The sequence below is a fragment of the Aspergillus ochraceoroseus genome (assembly GCF_002846915.1).
Source record: "Aspergillus ochraceoroseus IBT 24754 chromosome Unknown P175scaffold_6, whole genome shotgun sequence".
In the NCBI taxonomy this organism is placed as follows: Eukaryota; Fungi; Ascomycota; class Eurotiomycetes; order Eurotiales; family Aspergillaceae; genus Aspergillus; species Aspergillus ochraceoroseus.
In genome coordinates, this window is record NW_024468481.1 from 1,347,652 (window position 1) to 1,367,527 (window position 19,876).

The 19,876-nt window shown below is 29.9% G+C and overlaps 4 protein-coding genes across 4 annotated transcripts; 2 read left to right on the plus strand and 2 right to left on the minus strand.

Annotated features, from left to right (window-relative positions):
* Nucleotides 1-13,152: 13,152 nt before the first annotated feature.
* P175DRAFT_0503010 (uncharacterized protein) lies at nucleotides 13,153-14,632 on the plus strand. The gene has a single exon (XM_040897529.1). It carries the CDS (start codon nucleotides 13,274-13,276, stop codon nucleotides 14,489-14,491), a length of 1,218 nt encoding a protein of 405 aa, XP_040750866.1. The 5' UTR covers nucleotides 13,153-13,273; the 3' UTR covers nucleotides 14,492-14,632.
* Nucleotides 14,633-14,939: 307 nt separating this feature from the next.
* Nucleotides 14,940-16,215, minus strand: P175DRAFT_0441788 (legume-like lectin family protein; the record flags this gene model as incomplete). Its single annotated transcript, XM_040894089.1, has 5 exons — nucleotides 14,940-15,377; nucleotides 15,435-15,695; nucleotides 15,761-15,842; nucleotides 15,899-15,969; nucleotides 16,114-16,215. The coding sequence occupies 5 exons, from the start codon at nucleotides 16,213-16,215 to the stop codon at nucleotides 14,940-14,942; spliced, it is 954 nt and encodes a 317-aa protein (XP_040750867.1).
* Nucleotides 16,216-16,828: 613 nt separating this feature from the next.
* tim13 (protein translocase subunit TIM13) lies at nucleotides 16,829-17,259 on the plus strand (the record flags this gene model as incomplete). The annotated part of the gene is made up of 2 exons (XM_040900091.1): nucleotides 16,829-16,960; nucleotides 17,029-17,259. 2 exons carry the CDS (start codon nucleotides 16,829-16,831, stop codon nucleotides 17,257-17,259), a joined length of 363 nt encoding a protein of 120 aa, XP_040750868.1.
* An 859-nt stretch (nucleotides 17,260-18,118) lies between these two features.
* On the minus strand, nucleotides 18,119-19,712 carry pkaC (cAMP-dependent protein kinase catalytic subunit pkaC; the record flags this gene model as incomplete). The annotated part of the gene is made up of 4 exons (XM_040894079.1): nucleotides 18,119-18,146; nucleotides 18,201-18,575; nucleotides 18,623-18,876; nucleotides 18,951-19,712. The coding sequence occupies 4 exons, from the start codon at nucleotides 19,710-19,712 to the stop codon at nucleotides 18,119-18,121; spliced, it is 1,419 nt and encodes a 472-aa protein (XP_040750869.1).
* Between the last annotated feature and the right edge of the window lie 164 nt (nucleotides 19,713-19,876).

A 19,876-nucleotide genomic window follows, 5' to 3' on the forward strand; every position in this document is an offset into this window, starting at 1 on the left:
GATTTTTTTAACTTTTTATTCTTTTAATCCTTCTACTTTAATAAATAATAATAAATTAGAATATTAACTAAATAAAGAATTATTAATAGTAAAATAAAGTAAAAATATATTAAATATAAAATAGATTTTTATATTTTTAAATAATTTAAATTTATAAGTATATAGACTAATAATTTTTTTAATATAATATAATTTAAAATTTTTTTAATCTAATTTTTTTTACAAGTAAAGTATTTAAATATTATAGGTATTTAGCTAGACTTTTTATTCTATAGTATAGTAATATATAGATTATTTTTAATAATTAATTTATATTTTATAATAGGCTTGAGTAAATAAAATCTTAATATAAATAAATTTATAAATCTTATATATAATATTAGTAAATTTCTTAATATCTTTTTTAGTAGGATAGATAATAGAGTAGCTTAATTTAAATTTTAATATTAGATAGAATTTATAGTTAGTTATAAATAATAATATTTTTATAAATTTAAAGTAAATAAAGTTAATAATAAATTTAATTATTAATAATTATTTAAATTAATTATCTTATAAATATAATATATATACTTATAAATATTATCTTAAAATAATATTAATATATTTAATTTAGTTATTAATTTTAAAATAATAAATAATAAATAATAGATTATAAATCTTTAGGTAGGATATTAGATATTTTTAAAAAGTAATAATAAATTAGACTCTATAATTTAATATAATTATTTTAGGGATATTATAGAGCTTCTAAATATATTTAAGATATAAGTTAGCTACCCCTTTAATATTAATTATTCTAGTATAAGAAAGGAAGTACTTTATCTTTATTAGATAATTAATTATAACTAGAATAGTATTATAGCTATTACTTAATAATAAATATATAATAAAGTCTATACTTATATCTTGCTAAGTATATTTAAAAATTAATAAAAATCTTAATATTCCTTATTTTATTTCTTAAGAAGGAATAATTTAATAATAAAAATAATAATTCTAGACTTATTAGTTAATATATTTATAAATTCTAGGCTAGAAATATTTATATAATATTAATTTATATATTTTAGTTTTTTTAAGATATTTAGTAGCAGGATTTTTATAATAAAGTCTTAATATTTTAGCTTTTATCTTATTATAATTAGGTATATAAAGTTAATTTTAATATCTTAAGTATAGACTAGTATATTTATAGTTAGCTAGTATAATATTAAGGTATTTTAGTAGATTATTCTTTAAGATATTTAGAATAAATTAGAATTTTTTATCTTATAAATAAGCTCTATTAAATAGTAGTTATAATATTAGTAATAGGGAGATTAATTTATTAATAGCAGGTTATTTAGTAAAGTATACTTAATATTAGCTATTAATATTTAGTTTTAGATTAGTAATAGTCTCAGGTAGTAGGTTTTTAAATTTTAGGATAGTCTAGCTTTAGTAAAGGAGTTATTTATTCCTCTTCTTAAGTAAGTTCTCTGACCTTCTAGTTAGTATATTAGGCTTAATACCTAACTTTCTAGAGTAGTAATATATCTAGAAGTTAAATTTTAATAGAAATTTAGACTAGCAGGTTTATTAATAATTTAGTAGCTTAGTTAATATAAAATACTCTAGATTCTAGTAATCTATAATAATCTTTATAAGTAATAAAGTTCCTTCTAATTTAAAATACTATTTTTTAAAATAGTAAATAATAATTAATAATTCTTTATTATAAATCTTATAATTATATTTTATTATAAAATATTTCTTAAAGAAAAATATAATAGAATATAATATATTTTTATTATTATATTATAATAATACTCTAGTAAATATATAATTAGAGATATTAATTTCTAGAATTATATTTTTTAACTAGTTAAAAGATTTTAGTATTAGAGTATTTATAAAAGTAATTTTTAATTATTTAAATACTTCTTAATAAATAAATATCTAGTTAAAAATAATATTTTTCTTAATTAAGTTAACTAATAGTCTAATAATTTTTAAAAAATTATAGATAAATTAGTAATAAAAGTTCCTAAAGCTAATAAAGGCTTAGATATTTATTAGATAGATTAGTATTTCTTACTTAGTAATTATTTTTACTTTATTAAGGTTTATTTAAAAACTATCTCTACCTATAATTAGTTTTAGAAACTTTATCTTATATATAAAGAATTTATATTTACTAAATTTAATATAAAGTCTTATTATTTATAGATATTCTAATACTTATTAAATATAATAGGTATATTTAGTATAAGTTTAGCTATAAATTAGAATATTATCTAGATATATAATATAAAAAATATCTAAATAATTATATAAAACTTTATTAATAAATCTCTAGAATAATATTAGGGCTCTAGTAAGCTTAAATAATATTATTAAAAATTTAAATAAGCCTAATTAAGTTTAAAAAGTAGTAAGGTATTCTTATCCTTTCTTAATTTATAGATTATTAAAAGTAAAAATAATATTAATTTTTAAAAAATACTTTATCTTTTTTAGATTATTTAGTATCTCTTTTATTAGTAATAGTAGATAATAATCTTTTATAATAATTATATTTAAGGCTTAATAATTTATATAGAATTACAGGCCTCCTTTAAGTTTCTTTATAAATAGGATAAGAGATATAATAGGAGAAGAACTAGAGTAAATAAAACTTTTTCTTAGATTCTCTTTAATCTATTCCTTTAGAATTTTTAATTTATCTTAGGATATATTATATAGGCTCTTAAAAGGTAGGATTTTTCTAGGTAGTAATTTAATCTTATAATTATTAAATTAGTAGAGTAGCAGGTACTTAGCCTCCTTTAATAAGAATATATTATAAAATTTAGTAAACTTAGGGGATAGTTACTCTTATAGTTTAGATTTAATAATAATAATAGGGTTTAGAATAACTTTAATATTAGTAATAATAGTAGCAAATATCTAGTATCTATAGTAGGTATATATAATATAGATAGTAACTAAGACTCTAGTAATATCTTAATTCTTTAGAGATTTAAAGTAGGAGTTAAGATATTAAGAAAAAATTTTTAATAATATATTATATAATATTAAAATCTTTATAAACTTTAGAGATATATTATAGTACTTCTTATAATAAGAACTTTTAAATAGAATAATATAATTAGTAAATTTAATCTAGGGGTTATAGATCTTTAATTAAGGTAAATTAAGAATAATAGGAAAATATATAAGTTAGATTATAAAAAAAGTAATATTTTTTTTAATATAGTTATAAATTTTTTAAATTAAATAAATAAAATAAGTAATATTATTAAACTTTACTAGAGTATTATTAAATCCTTTTAATAAGATAGGATTTCTTAATAATAGTATCTTTAATTAATTATTTATAGCCTAATTATAGTTTATAAAATATTTACCCTTAACTCTAGAGTTAATTATAATAAAGATTAGTAAAATCTTATTAAGGATTTCTAGGTTAATAAGTAAAATTATTAATTTAGATTAGTAACTTTTCTCTTCTATTATTATTCTAGTTATTACAGCCTTTAATAGGTAGAGGGAGTACTAGGGGTATTCCTAATTATAGCTTAGGTTAGGGATACTCTATTTTCTAATTTAGGGGATATAAGGTATTCAGCAGGCAGGGTTCTAGTTAATAGGGGGTATAAGTCCAGCTTAATAATAAATATAAAGGTATGACTAGTTAGTCTTTAGTTAGAATACAGGTAGCTACCTACTAGATAATTAGTACTACTATAGTAATAATACAGGTATTAGGTTTAATAATCAAGATAATAGGTAGTAGATAAGTCTATCAGGTCTTTAATAGGAGTAATAGTAATAACAAGATTAATAGGGATTATAGAAATTTAAGTAGTAGGAGTTAGCTTTAAAATAGATTAGAGAGGCTAGAAATTTTTTATAGATAAAAGTAGAGTAGTACTTATATAATAATAATAGTAATTTTTTAGATTTTATAAGTAATTAATAAAATTATAATATTATAATAAGATTTTAAAGTATATTAATATTTTTTAAAGTTCTTAACTAATAGCCTATTCTAGAATTATAAATAAGATATTTTTATTTATATTTCCTTTTAATATAAGATATTAAAATTTAGTAAAAAAAATATTAAACTTATAATAAATTTATTAAAGGTAGAATAAGTTAGTATAAATATTAGCTTTTAGATTTAGATCTCTAAAAGCTTTCTTTAAGATTTCTAAAATTTTAGTATAATTATTTAATTTATAGATTTTATTTTAAATATATAATAAGATTTAGGTATATAAGATTTCTTTAAGGTAACTAATTATATAAACTATTTTATTATTTAGGATTAAGAAATAATCAAGATTTATAATTATTTTCTAGTAAATTTAAGAAGTAAAGTATCTTAAGTTACTTTATTAGCTATTAAACTTATTAAGATTAAGAAGTTATTTAGAAATTTAAGTAATAAGAATAGATATAGTAAGAGTAATAATAATAATAAAGAAAGTAGTAATATTAGTATCTTTTTTAAAAGAAAATAATAATTAAAAAAATATATTATTTTAAGTAAGTACTTTAAATAGCTCTTATTAAATTTCTTTAACTTATATCTTCTAGTACTTAATTATATTATCTTTTTATTAAATATAATTAAGAAGGTTAGTAATAATAAAGTATAAGATAGATAGTTTATAGAGTTCTTCTATAGTAATAGTAAAGAACTAGTATATTTTAGTAATATATTATTTTAATTTATTAGGGGTATTATATAGGAGGGTTTCTATACTTTTAAGTAATATAAGTAATAAAGTAGGTATAATAATAATAATTAACTTCTAGTAGAGAGGAGCTATATAATATTAGGAAGTAAAGTTAGATTTAGATATTTATTAATTAGGAGCTAACTAGATAGAATAGTAGAATAATAGATATTAGATAATAGATAGGATATAGCTTAAAGAGTTATAATAAGATTAAGGATAACATGGCTTAAATACAGGAATAAGGGTAGACAGTCAAGGCAGAATCTAACTAGATAGGTACTACAGCTTCGCACCGTGACAGTAAATTACAGTACCAAAAATACACATTATCCATGCCTTTCTGCCTACCTAAACCACTACCTGCTTTAGGTGCGCCATATATTCTTCGCAATCATATATTCTTTGTGATTTTTTAATATTTGAAGCTATATAATAATAATAATACTAGTAATTAAAATAAAAAAACTCTCTAGCTTCTTTAGCATGTCTTATATTATTAATTCCTCTTTAAATTAACTCTTGTAAGTATAGAGAGAGTAGAGAACTATATACTTTCTTTTTTTACTTTACTAATTTTCTTTACTTATATTTAGCATCCTTTGCCTTCCTATCTTTAATTAATTAAATAGTATTATAAATTCTTAGAACCCTATTACTAGATAGACCTTTAATCTAGTGCTTAGTATAAACCTGGTGTTAAGGCTTTTATATAGCCCTAATTGTCACGGTGCGAAGCCATAGTACCTATCTAGTTAGATTCTGCCTTAACTATCCACCCTTATTCCTATATTTAAGCCATATTATCCTTAATCTTATTATAGCTCTTCAAGCTATATCTTATCTATTATCTAATATTTACTATTCTACTATTCTATCTAGTTAGCTTCTAGTTAATAAATATTTAAATCTAACTCTATCCCCTAATATTATATAGCTCCTCTCTATTAGAAATTAATTACTACTATCATACCTATCTTGCTACTTATATTATTTAAAGATATAGAAACTCTCCTATATAATACTCTTAATAAATTAAGATAATATATTACTAAGATATACTAGTTTTTTACTATTATTATAGAAGAACTTTATAAATTATCTATCTTATATTCTATTATTACTAACCTTTTTAATTATATTTAATAGAAAAATAGTATAATTAAGTACTAGAAAATATAAGTTAAAGAAACCTAATAAAAGCTATTTAAAGTACTTATTTAAAATAGTATATCTTTTTAATTATTATTTCCTTTTAAAAAAGATACTAATATTATTATCTCTCTTATTACTATTATTACTCTTACTATATTTATTCTTATTATCTAAATCTTTAAATAACTTCCTAACCCTAATAAGTTTAATAACTAATAAAATAATTTAAGATACTTTACTTCTTAAATTTACTAGAAAATAATTATAAATTTTAACTATTTTCTAATCTTAAATAATAAAATAGTTTATATAACTAATTATCTTAAAAAAACCTTATATATCTAAATCTTACTATATATTTAAGATAGAATCTATAAATTAAGTAATTATATTAAGATTTTAGAAATTCTAGAAAAAGTTTTTAGAGATCTAAATTTAGAAATTAATATTTATATTAATCTATTTTATCTCTAATAAATTTATTATAAGTTTAGTATTTTTTTTACTAAATTCTAATATTTTATATTAAAAAAGAATATAAATAAAAATATCTTACTTATAATTTTAGAATAAACTATTAGTTAAGAATTTTAAGAAATATTAATATACTTTAAAGCTTTATTATAATATTATAATTTTATTAATTATTTATAAAATCTAGAAAATTATTATTATTATTATATAAATACTATTCTATTTTTATTTATAAAAAATTCCTAGCCTCTTTAATCTATTTTAAAGCTAATTCTTACTATTTAAATTCTTATAATTCTTATTAATCCTATTATTATTACTACTTCTACTAAAGACCTAATAAATCTATTTATTACCTATTATTTTAATTATTAAATCTAATACCTATATTACTGCTGTGGTAGTACTAATTACCTAGTAGGCAGCTACCTATATCCTAACTAAAGACTAATTAGCTATACCTTTATATCTACTACCAAACTAGACCTGTACCCCCTATTAATTAGAATCCTACCTACTAAACACTTTATATTCCCTAAATTAAAAAATAGAGTATCTCTAATCTAAGCTATAATTAAGGATACCCCTAGTACTTCCTCTATCTATTAAAGACTATAATAGTTAGAATAATAGTAAAGAAGAAAAATTACTAATTTAAACTAATAATCCTATTTATTAATCTAGAAATCTTTAATAAGACTTTACTAATCTTTACTATAATTAATTTTAGAGCTAAGGGTAAATATTTTATAAATTATAATTAGATTATAAATAATTAACTAAAAATATTACTATTAAGAAATCCTATCTTACTAAAGAGATTTAATAATACTCTAATAAAGTCTAGTAATATTACTTATTTTATTTATTTAATCTAAAAAATTTATAATTATATTAAAAAAAATACTATTTTTCTTATAATCTAACTTATATACTTTCCTATTATCCTTAATTTATCTTAATTAAAAACCTATAATCCCTAGATTAAATTTATTAATTATACTATTCTATTTAAAAACTTTTATTATAAAAAATATTATAATATATTTCTAAAGCTTATAAAGATTTTAATATTATATAATATATTATTAAAAGCTTCTCCCTAATACCTTGACCCCTATCCTAAATCTTTAAAAAACTAAGATATTACTAGAATCTTAATTACTACCTATATTATATATACTTACTATAGATACTAGATATTTACTACTATTATTATTAATATTAAAGTTATTTTAAATCCTATTACTATTATTAAATCTAAGCTATAAGAGTAACTACCTCCTAAATTTACTAAATTCTATAATATATTCTTATTAAAGAAGGCCAAGCACCTACTACCTTACTAATCTAATAATTATAAGATTAAACTACTACCTAAAAAAACCCTATTTTTTAAGAACCTATATAGCATATCCTAAGATAAACTAAAAGTTCTAAAAGAATAAATTAAAGAAAATTTAAAAAAAGATTTTATTTACTCTAGTTCCTTTCTTATTATATCTCTTATCCTATTTATAAAGAAACCTAGAGAAGGCTTATAATTTTATATAGATTATTAAGTCCTGAATATAATTATTATAAAAGATTATTATTTATTATTATTAATAAAAGAGATACTAAATAATCTAAAAGAAATAAAATATTTCTTAAAAATTAATATTATCTCTACTTTTAATAATCTATAAATTAAAAAAAAATAAGAATATCTTACTATTTTCTAAACTTAATTAGGCCTATTTAAATCCTTAATAATACTATTTAAGCTTATTAGAGCCCTAGTATTATTCTAGAGATTTATTAATAAAGCCCTATATAATTATCTAGATATTTTTTATATTATATATTTAAATAATATTCTAATTTATAGCTAAATCTATACTAAATATACCTATTATATTTAATAAGTATTAGAATACCTATAAGTAGTAGGACTTTATACTAAATTTAGTAAATATAAATTCTTTATATATAAGATAAAATTCCTAAGACTAATTATAGATAGAAATAGCTTTTAAATAAACCCTAATAAAATAAAAATAATTACTAAATAAAAAATATTAATTTATTTAACTAATATTTAAGTCTTTATTAGCTTTAGGAACTTTTACTACTAATTTATCTATAATTTTTTAAAAATTATTAGACTATTAATTAACCTAATTAAAAAAGATATTAACTTTAATTAAATACTTACTTATTAAAAAATATTTAAATAATTAAAAACTACTTTTATAAATACTCTAATATTAAAACTTTTTAACTAGTTAAAAAATATAATTCTAGAAATTAATATTTCTAATTATATATTTACTAGAGTACTATTATAATATAATAATAAAAATATATTATATCTTATTATATTTTTTTCTAAGAAATATTCTATAATAGAATATAATTATAAGATTTATAATAAAGAACTATTAATTATTATTTACTATTTTAAAAAATAATACTTTAAACTAGAAAGAACTTTATTACCTATAAAGATTATTATAAATTATTAAAATTTAGAGTATTTTATATTAACTAAGCTATTAAATTATTAATAAGCCTGCTAGTCTAAATTTCTATTAAAATTTAACTTCTAAATATATTACTACCCTAAAAAATTAGATATTAAACCTAATATATTAACTAGAAGATTAGAGGACCTGCCTAAGAAAGAGAATAAATAATTTCTTTACTAGAACTAGATTATTCTAAAATCTAAAAATTTACTACTTAAAATTACTACTAATCTAAGACTAAATATTAATAGCTAATATTAAGTATACTTTACTAAATAACCTACTACTAATAAACTAATCTCCCTGTTACTAATACTATAATTATTATTTAATAAAGCTTATCTATAAGATAAGAAGCTCTAGTCTATTTTAAATATTTTAAAGGATAGTCTACTAAAATACCCTAATATTATACTAGCTAACTATAGATATACTAGTCTATATTTAAGATATTAAGATTAACTTTATATATTTAATTATAATAAAATAAAAATTAAAATACTAAGACTTTATTATAAAAATCTTACTACTAGATATCCTAAAAAAATTAAGATATATAAATTAATATTATATAAATATTTCTAGTCTAGAATTTATAAGTATATTAATTAATAAATCTAAAATTATTACCTTTACTATTAAATTATTCCTTTTTAAGAAATAAAGTAAGGAATACTAAGACCTCTATTAATTCTTAAATATATTTAGCAAGATATAAGCATGAACTTTATTATATATTTATTACTAAATAATAACTATAATACTATCTTAATTATAATTAATTATTTAATAAAGATAAAGTATTTCCTCTCCTATACTAGAATAATTAATATTAAAAAAATAGCTAATCTATATCTTAAATATATTTAAAAGCTCTATAATATCCCTAAAATAATTATATTAAATTATAAAATCTAATTTATTATTATTTTCTAAAAATATCTAATATCCTGCTTAAAAATTTATAACCTACTATTTATTATTTATTACCCTAAAATTAATAATTAAACTAAATATATTAATATTATTTTAAAATAATACTTATAAGTATATATATTATATTTATAAAATAATTAATTTAAATAATTATTAATAACTAAATTTATTACTAATTTTATCTATTTTAAGTTTATAAGAATATTACTATTTATAGTTAACTATAGATTTTATTTAATATTAAGGTTTAAATTAAGCTATCTTATTATTTACTTTATTAAAAAAAATATTAAGAAGTTTATTAATATTATATATAAAATTTATAAATTTATTTATATTAAGATTTTATTTACTTAAGCCTATTATAAAGTATAAACTAATTATTAAAGATAATCTATATATTATTATATTATAAGATAAAAAATCTAGTTAAATATTTATAATATTTAAATACTCTACTTATAGAAGAAATTAGACTAGAAAAATTTTAAATTATATTATATTAAGAGAATTATTAATTTATATACTTATAAATTTAAATTACTTAAAAATATAAGAATCTATTTTATATTTAATATATTTTTACTCTATCTTACTATTAATAATCCTTTATTTAATTAATATCCTAATCTATTATTATTTATTAAAGTAAAAAAATTAAAAAAATAAGAAATTAAGAAAATCTTTAATTCTTAATAAATTTATTAAAGCTATAGTAAACTTAAGCTATAATATATTATTAAGTAAATTAAATATAATAAGCTAATTAAAGAACTTATTAAATATCTAGAGAATATCTATTAATTAGTAAATAATTATTACTTCTATTATTCTAAGAAACTCTAGCTAATTCCTTCCTAGTCTTAATAAAACTTGACCTTAAGAAGGGGAGTACTATTATAATATAAAGCTATAATACCTATCTAGTTAGATTTTACCTTAACTATCTATCCTTATTCCTATATTTAAATTATATTATCCTTAATCTTATTATAGCTCTTCAAGCTACGTCCTGTCTATTATCTAATACCTACTATTCTGCTATTCTGTCTAGTTAGCTCCTAGTCAATGAATATCTGAATCCGACTCTGCCCCCTGACACTAATCTTTTAAATTACTTCCTAGGTTATTTTTAGCTCCTTAAGCTTCTTTACCTGATATTAAAAGAGTTTTAATATATTCTACCTTACTTGATTAGATACTGTAAGAGCATGTGATTCGGGCAACATGTCTAAACCATTGGACCAAAAGGTCACTATGATCAGACCTGATGTCTGATCTGCCCGAATCCTACCTTATATACCTAGTAATCATTGCCTTGGCACCAGTGCACCTAGTGCACGCCGTGACAACTATCTCCTTCCTTAAGATAAGGCTTGACCGCAAGCCGACTAGCATATATTCAGTAGGGACCCCCAGCCCTAAGCCAGCTAGATTAAGCTAAGCTAAGGACTGTGAGCAGGTAGGCGTGGTTCAAATCTGGTAGCACAACCAGGTCTAGCAGGGAACCTCTAGCACCTATCTAGGTCTAACAGGATTTTTAACCGAGCCCTAGCACCTATTCGGCCTAGTGGGACTCAACCCAGCCCTAGCACCTATTTAGGTCTAGCGGGACTACCCAACCCTAGGACTTAATTATCATTGTCGCACAATGATACCAGCCGGATTCGAACCACAGCCATCTACCCATCAGGTCTGATCATACTTGTAAGAGCATGTGATTCGGGCAACATGTCTAAACCATTGGACTAAAAGGTCACTATGATCAGACCTGATGTCTGATCTGCCCGAATCCTACCTTATATACCTAGTAATCATTGCCTTGGCACCAGTGCACCTAGTGCACGCCGTGACAGATACCTTATTAAGTTCCTTTATAATCTTTACTTAATTCTTTAGAAGAGCCTCTATTATTACTAGAGGACTATTTTTAATACTAGAGGATAATAATAGTAGTGGAGATAGGGTTTAATAAAGATTAATTAATATATCTAGTATATTTATCTAATTTGCTAGTTTTTTAATAATTTTAGTACTATTAACTAGCTAAATACTATATTTTTTAAAGGTATCTTAAATAATTTGCTGGTAAAAAATCTAATTATAGATTAGCTAGATAATTTTTTAAAACTTTACCTTCCTATATAGCTTATCTCCCTATTAAGATAGCTTATTATTCTTAAGGTAAAAATTAGTCTTATAAGTAAGAAAAGGTTTTTTATTAAGAGATTAGTAAAGATATATTAAATAAGCTATAAAACTAAAGAGAATAATATTATTTTTCTTATAATATTATAGAAATTTAAGTATAAGATATAAGCTATAATTATTAAATATTAAATATTATTTCTTGCCTTGCTTAGTATAATTAGGATACTTTATTTTAGTATTAAATTAATATAGTTAGGCAAGTATAAGCTTATTAATTATCTAATTATTTAAGAATATTATTATTATTATTTTAGATAGTAATTATTCTATATTATAATACTAGACCTTTATATAATTACTTATTATTTTAAAAATAAAAAATAGATCTATTACCTAACTATTTATAGTAATATATTTAACTATAGTAATATTTTTACCTTACTTATTTTCTATAAGATTAAAGTATTTAGAATTCTTAAAAACCTTTTTATTATAATCTTTACCTAGTTAGAAACTATATTTATTAAAATTATAGATAAGGTAAGCTAGGATCCTATAAAGAAGTAATTTTAAAAGATTATACTAGTATTAAAGTAAGCTAGTATCCTCTACTTATATTTATCTTAATTTCTTAATCTTTTACTTTTCTAGAGCAAGTTCTAGATTTGCTGGTATATATAATTTAAATTAATATAATTATATCTTACTAACTTGCTTATCTAACCTTATATAAGTAAGTATCTAATTTACTTATGCTATAATAATTACAGGAGTTAGTAGGATATTCTATTTTTATATTTATATAATCTAGTTAATTAAGATTTTCTTCTAATATAGCTATAAAAGGTTCTTATTTATTATTATTAGTATTACTAGTATCTTTAGTTTTTTAAGGTATATTTAGAGCATAGAGTCAGGTATATTAAATTCTTATATAATTTTTGTAATATTTGATTTTTTTTACTTTTTAACTATGGTAATAGCTTCAAGCAAGTAAGATTTATTAAAATCTAGAGATTTAGGCATGTTGTGTTATAATAATAATAAAAATAAGTTAAAATATTAAAAATCGCGAAGAATGTGTGATCGCGAAGAATGTGTGGCGCACCTAAAGCGGGTAGCGGTTTAGGTGGGCAGAAAGGCATGGATACAAGTTCGCCTTGCATTTCCTCCTGATTTCACCCAGCAATAGTTTTAACTGCTTCATTATCTTCCTCACCATGGCATGTCATGATCACTTCACACCACACTCTCAGAAAACTACCACTTGAATCTCTATACCCCATACATATCCAATGACCGCTCACCTGCACAATGGACCCAATACCGCAAAAACGACCCCCGCCGTCGCGCTCTCCGCCACCATCCCAACCTACCACCACTACCAGCCCAAGCAAAGGCAAAGGCAACACCCATGCAAGCACAAACACACAACCCCAAACCGGAACCGGAAATGGAAATGGAAATGGACACGAGTACGCCCAGGCCTCCGGAAAGGGGAAATTCCGCTTTAAATCTTCTTCCAGGCATCGCTCAAGACACTTTCCCGACACGGACAAGAACCATGCCCACAGCCGCAGCCGCAGCCAGAACGACGCCAGAAAAAGACACAAACACACACACAGAGAAAGAGACAGAGACAGAGACAGAGACAACCCAGAACAACCCACAACCACAACCACAAACAACCAACCCCACCGCAAGCGCGCCCACCAGCCATCCAGTCCTGGACCCCCTCCGCTCTCCCCCGACACTGCCTTCCGGGAATCTCTCTTCGACGCTCTAGGCGACGACGAAGGCGCAGCGTTCTGGGAATCCGTTTACGGACAGCCTATACATACTTATGCTCCTCCTCCTCCTGCTTCTTCTTCTTCTTCTTCTGCTTTTCCTCGGGGTGGAGAAGGGAGTGAACGAGATGCAGGGCTCGAGCAAATGACCGAAGAAGAATACGCGTGCTATGTGCGCAGCCAGATGTGGAAGCGGACCAGGGAGGGGATGCTCGCGGAACAGGAGCGGGTTCGGACAGAGCGCGCGCAGCAGAAGCGCAAGAGGCAGAGCGAGGACGAGGAGCGCGTCCGGTTTGAGCGGGCGATGGAGGAGTCGCTTGCTCGGGGGCGGGAGCGGCGAAGAGCCAAGGCGTGGAGGGCGGTGTGGGGGGAGTACTTGGGGTCTTGGGAGAGGGTTGATTCTGCTGCTGCTGCTGCTGCTACTGCGGCGGCGGCGGAAAAGAGTCACGGTGGTGGTAGTGGGAAGAGTCGGTTGGGGGGTATGCTCTTTTGGCCTGTCGAGTCGGGGAGGAGAAGGGATGTTTCGGGCGAGAATGTGGAGGAGTTTATGCGTTGTGCGCCTGCTTCTTCTGCTGGTGAAGCTGACGCTGATTTACTCGCTACGCTGAAGATGGAGCGTGTTCGATGGCATCCGGATAAGATACAGCATCGATATGGAACGCTCGGGGTCGATGCCTCGGTGATGCGCAGCGTCACTGAGGTTTTCCAGATCATTGATCGGCTGTGGAACGAACGGAAGAAATAGGCCGGGCTTTAACTGGTGCCGGTTTATGATCGACGATACTCTTGTATTTTTACGTTTACCGTCACGTTTACTTTTGGACTGAGTTAGGTGCATGAGATACCCATTTGTTAACAATTACAGTCAGTGTCAATAGGATGATTCATATTCACCTCAAGCTCACTTCACTTCATATTGGCCAGTAAGGAAACATAGAGCATAGGAAGGATTTGTGAAACTTTTGGCTCGTTTCATAATAACGAAGGAAACCGAAGATACACACGTACATCAGGCTATGCAAGAGCAACAATAGGATATAAGATATAGGAAAATGAACAAACAGCCTTTTGGGTACTGTGCGTTTTTTTTTTTTTTTTTTTTTTTTTTTTTTTTCTTCTTCTTTCTTCTTCTTTCCCTATAGGGTTCTGTTAATTTCTTGTAGAGCACCTTCAAAATCCATTGAGACTTTAGCTTAGAATCGTGAGTAACGGGTTTTGGAGCGGTATACAGTCCAGCCAACGTAAGCACCGGCAACAGCGGCCAAAAAGAAGAAAACCTTGAACAGGAACCATCCCCAGCTTCCCTCCTTCTTCTGTTTGCTGAACTTCGAGCGGGGTCGTTCAACGGGACGGGCAGGGCCCTTGGAGTCAGAACCGGAGCGGCCGGTGTTGTACAGGTTCTGGGCCTTGACGGAGATGATGTCGTGGTTGTCGCTCAGCTCACCGGTCTCGGCAGAAAACCCTAGATACGCGACGGATGGGATCGCGATATTTGTTTCGGGGGCTGTGACAGTGAAGCAGTTGGTCCAGGTTCCCTCTGACTTGTACTGCAGGTCGAGTGTCAAGGACTTGTCCTGGAAGTAGGTCAAGCGCGCCTTAGTAGGGACAGAAGCCGTTCGTAGACCACGGGCCTATACTAGTTAGCCGGTTCTCAAAAGTAGAGAGGGGGGTAAAAAAAAAAAAGGTACCGAGCAGCCTGCCAACTCATTGGCCTTGCCATCATGAGCCTGGTCATAGCTGGTTTGTCCATCGCCCATCATGGCCATGACGTAAGGGAACGAAGTACCGGGGCGGTTGTTCTTGTAGGTATCGAAGAAAATACCCAGTCCCTCGAAGTTATCCGTCGATCCGAAGACCGGACCCTGTGTCGCGCGCTGCTTTGTGAGCCACATGGCAAAGCCGTCACCGTGGAGGTTACCATTTCCTTGAATTTGGAATTCGACCTCGATCTAGACAGCCCACAGTCAGCCTCTCACCTCAAGACGGCACAACGCAGGGGAACGACAGCACTGACCTCCCAATTTGTCGTGGTAAGAGGAACTCGAGAGAAAATCCATCCTTGTTGCGACGGTCGATCGGACGTGAGACGAATGTATCTAGTACCACTCAGCCATAGGTCTTCGCTTTCCAACAACAGAGCAGGTGAACGTACTGATCGGCGCGAATTATCGTATCACCCCCAAAATCGAACCAGCGGCTTTGGAAGTCCGAATCCAAGTACGGCTAGTGGGTGTTAACAGACCGAGTTGCACAAATGTTGTGGGAGCGTGGGGAGGTAGTAGACCAACCGAAGAAAGACTGTGAGTTCGAAGCTATTCCAAGATTCCTTAGTAACATAGCACAGCACATAGACAGGTGCATACATACGGGGAGGCTCTTAACATTCTCATCGCCCTCGTAGGCGTTGACTGCAGGCACAGCCGCTAGGCCAGCAAGATAGAGGAGGGTTGAAAGCCGCGGTAGCAGCATTGTTGCATATGACGACGCAGAAACGATTGTGGAAGTAGGTAAAGTTGACGAAAAAGGACAGATAAAATAGACAGCGTACGAAGCCCTTCTTTTCAATAAGAAATATGTTCAATGTCACCGGGACATTCACAGCGCAGTAGCAGCCAGCCGGTGTAAAACAATGGGACGACCAGTATAGATAGATATATCAGATCAGGTCACTGGGAGAGGGAGGAGGGGTGAAAAAAATATAAAAAAAATAAAAACCCAGAGAACGAAGGAATGTCTGAGTGTGAAAAGAGAAGATAGAAGAAAGCAAAAACGGAGCAAGACTAAGAGTCTCGTAAGGCAGGTCGAAGAATGAGAGCAAAGAGAGAGAGAGAGAGACAAAAGAAGTGAACTGGACAGATCAGACCAACAATGTTGGGAACCTTAGAAGTTAGGTGTCCACATCAGCCACAGCCACATCCCCAGCCACAGCCACAGGTATATCCCCAGCCACAGCCACACTCCTCCCGGCTGCTCGGCGGTAATCGAAGATCCTGTTCGCGACTCGACTCGACTCCAACGCTTGTATTTGATTTTATGATTCTTCCTACCCACACCACCTGAACAATACCCATCCATCACCACCATGGCTCTCTTCGGTTCGTCCTCTGCTTCCGGGTCTTCCTCCGACTCGCCCACCCAGCAAGAAGTCAAGGCGGCAATCATGAAGCAGCTCCAACAAGAAGCTGCCATGGCCAACGCCCGAAACCTAATTAGCGTTCGCCCTCCCTCCCCTTTTGGGAATTCAATCGTCGCAGGTGGAAATGTCGCTAACAACTCGCACAGAAAGTCAACGAGCACTGCTTCGATCACTGCATCCCCGCTCCGGGGTCGACCATGACCTCGAAAGAGGAAAGCTGTCTGTCTCACTGCATGGAGAAATACATTTCGCTGTGGAACGCTACCAGCCGGACTTATATCGCTCGTGTGGCGACTGAGAGCAAGAAACTCGGCGGACAGGATACCATTGCTATGAACTCGTTGGCTACTGGTGGTGGAGGAGACTCTAGCCTCTAAGCGGTGAGTTTGGAGGAGTGAGTGATGAATGCGTGTACGATTACAGACAAAAGCAACGGGTTGTAGATTTCTATCTATCCGATTCGGTCTAGATGCAGGGGGACGCAGGGATTGCTGGGAATATTATAATTGGGTATCTGAAGGTTGTTATCCAGATCCAGGGCTTACTTTTCATTGCGATTAAGAGACTGGAAAGTATGTATGTACATTATACAGGTCTCCCCTACAGACAAGAGGAGAGGGGGAGAAAATCCAAAATCCAAAATAGCTCCTCGCTATTTGCAAAGATATCTTGGTAGGAAAAGACGAAAGAAATGGGCAATCAGAAGCCAAACCACAACAACAACAACAACAACAACAACTCAAGAATGGAAGAAGAGTCGGCGTAAGAGCCTCCAAAAGCTTCCAGAGCAAACACCATATAAACATACCAATTCTCACCTCGCAAGAAAAGGAAGACGACAAGAAATCATTTCACTCCGTAACCCTCCATCCAGTGAGACTACTAAGCCTCCATGCAAGCAAAAGAAAGAGAGAACAGTAGCATGCTTTTTGACGAGAATACATTTGCTAGACGAGCACCTAGCATATCAGCTATCTCGAAAGCGTTCGCGTTCAATCAATTGAATTCGACCAGCGATCATCAAAACAACCCGAGAAGGAGCCGGGGACGGCATAACTTAAGGTCCTGGCCATACTTACCACATTTATGGTAGATAAGAACCATTAAAAAAAAAAAAAAAAAGAGCAAACATTCCACATATTTCTTCATTTTGCAGCCACACAAGTTACTAGGGTTCTAGTCAAGCAGCCAATCTCTATGGTGAAATTATCATTTCATCATCACTCGTAAGACGCTCTAGAAGTCTGGGAACAAATGGCCGTGACTGGATTGTCCATTAGCAACTGAACGCAGGGGAAAGTGGGGAACGAATGCGTACGGATCTTCGCCATTGTGTCCGTATGGCTCTGTCTCTTCTTGGTAGTTCTCGTACTGGCTGGCATCTCCTTGCCCTCCTCGAATTGGGGGAACGTATGGTGCATCAATCTCCTTCCTGGCTAGGCGGTCCCAGGTGACCTCGGAAAACCACGGATGGTTCTTGATGTCCTCAGAGCCACCGTGAAGGTTACCCAGGCGCTTGGTGAGGTCTGAAGTAATCAATCGCGAAAGCAGATCAACAGCGTCATGATTGAGGTATGGCGGGAATTTAATCCTTCCCTGAAGAATATTCTGATAAATCTTCACCGGAGAGCCCTGGTCCCAAAAGGGTGTGAAGCCACATAGCATTTCGAAAATTAAGATCCCAAGGGACCACCTTGGAACGGTCAGTACATTACGACGACATTGCAGCTTTGAACGTACCAATCGACTGATTTATTATACCCCTTGGAGGCCACAACCTCAGGAGCAAGATAATCAGGAGTTCCGCAAAGTGTCCATGTGATATCCGGTACTTCCTTTGCAAACCCGAAATCGGTGATTTTGAGGTGACCGTGGCGGTCTAGCAAGAGATTTTCGGGCTTCAAGTCTCGATAAATAATATTCAGGGAGTGCAGATACTCCAGCGCCAGAGTCACTTCGGCCGCGTAGAATTTGGCGACGGGGTTGGGAAATCGCTGAAGTAGAATCTCACAGGTTAGGTAGGGGTTCCTGCCCGGTGCGACCGTCAGCGGAGGAAGAACTAGCTCACCTGAGACTTGCGAAGTAAACTGAACAGCTCTCCTCCTTCCACAAAATCCATAACCATATACAGGTTTCGCGAATCCTGCCAGGTGCCCCACAGAGTGATCAAAAACGGATGTCTGACGCGATTCAGCATCCGTCGCTCATCATTGGTGTGCTCAATCTGTTTCATCTTGACCACCTGGGCCTTCTTCAGCACCTTGATTGCATAAAACCGGTGGTTGTGCTTGGACTGCACCAGATGCACTCGTCCGAAGCTGCCTGTGCCGAGGGTACGCTGGACGAGGAAATCATCGAGCGAGTACTTGCCCTTGGTGGTCCGCTCCGTGCGGGAAGCGGTATGTTGATGGGACGCACCATGAGCGGCCTCATTGTGGTGCGAGGAGTGAATGATATTTTGTATGCTGGCTACATTGGCCTGGGGCTGGCTGCCGGAATTGGAGAAGGTGGCCGAGGTGGGTTGCGATGCGGGGGACTGCATGGAGGCGATTTGGCCGTCAGCCGGTTTATGGGAGCTGGAAGACTGATTGGAAGTACGGTGGACGGGTTGCTGGGACTGCGTAGCAGCTGTGGAAGAAGTTGCAAGGGTGCTGGCCGGCTGTTGGGAATGGTGGTGGTGGTGGTGGTGGTGGTGGTTCTCTTCGGCGGCGATTGGTGACGTCGGTGTGTGACCAGCAGTGGGGGAGGGCGAGCCAGCCTGGAGCTCCTTGGAAAGAGTTTGCGAATCTTTCGTTCGCCGTTTCTTCAAAAAACCTCCTAAAGTAGGCATGGAGGATAGATAGAAAAGGAAGAAACCTTGGGGGAGCAACGAGGAATCAAAAAGAAAAAGAAAAAGCAGAGAGACACAAAGACTATGAGCAGAAGAAAGGGCAAAGAATGGAAAAGCCGCAGCAGCGCCTCGATCTGAGCTACCTTAAAAGCGGGAGGGGGGGC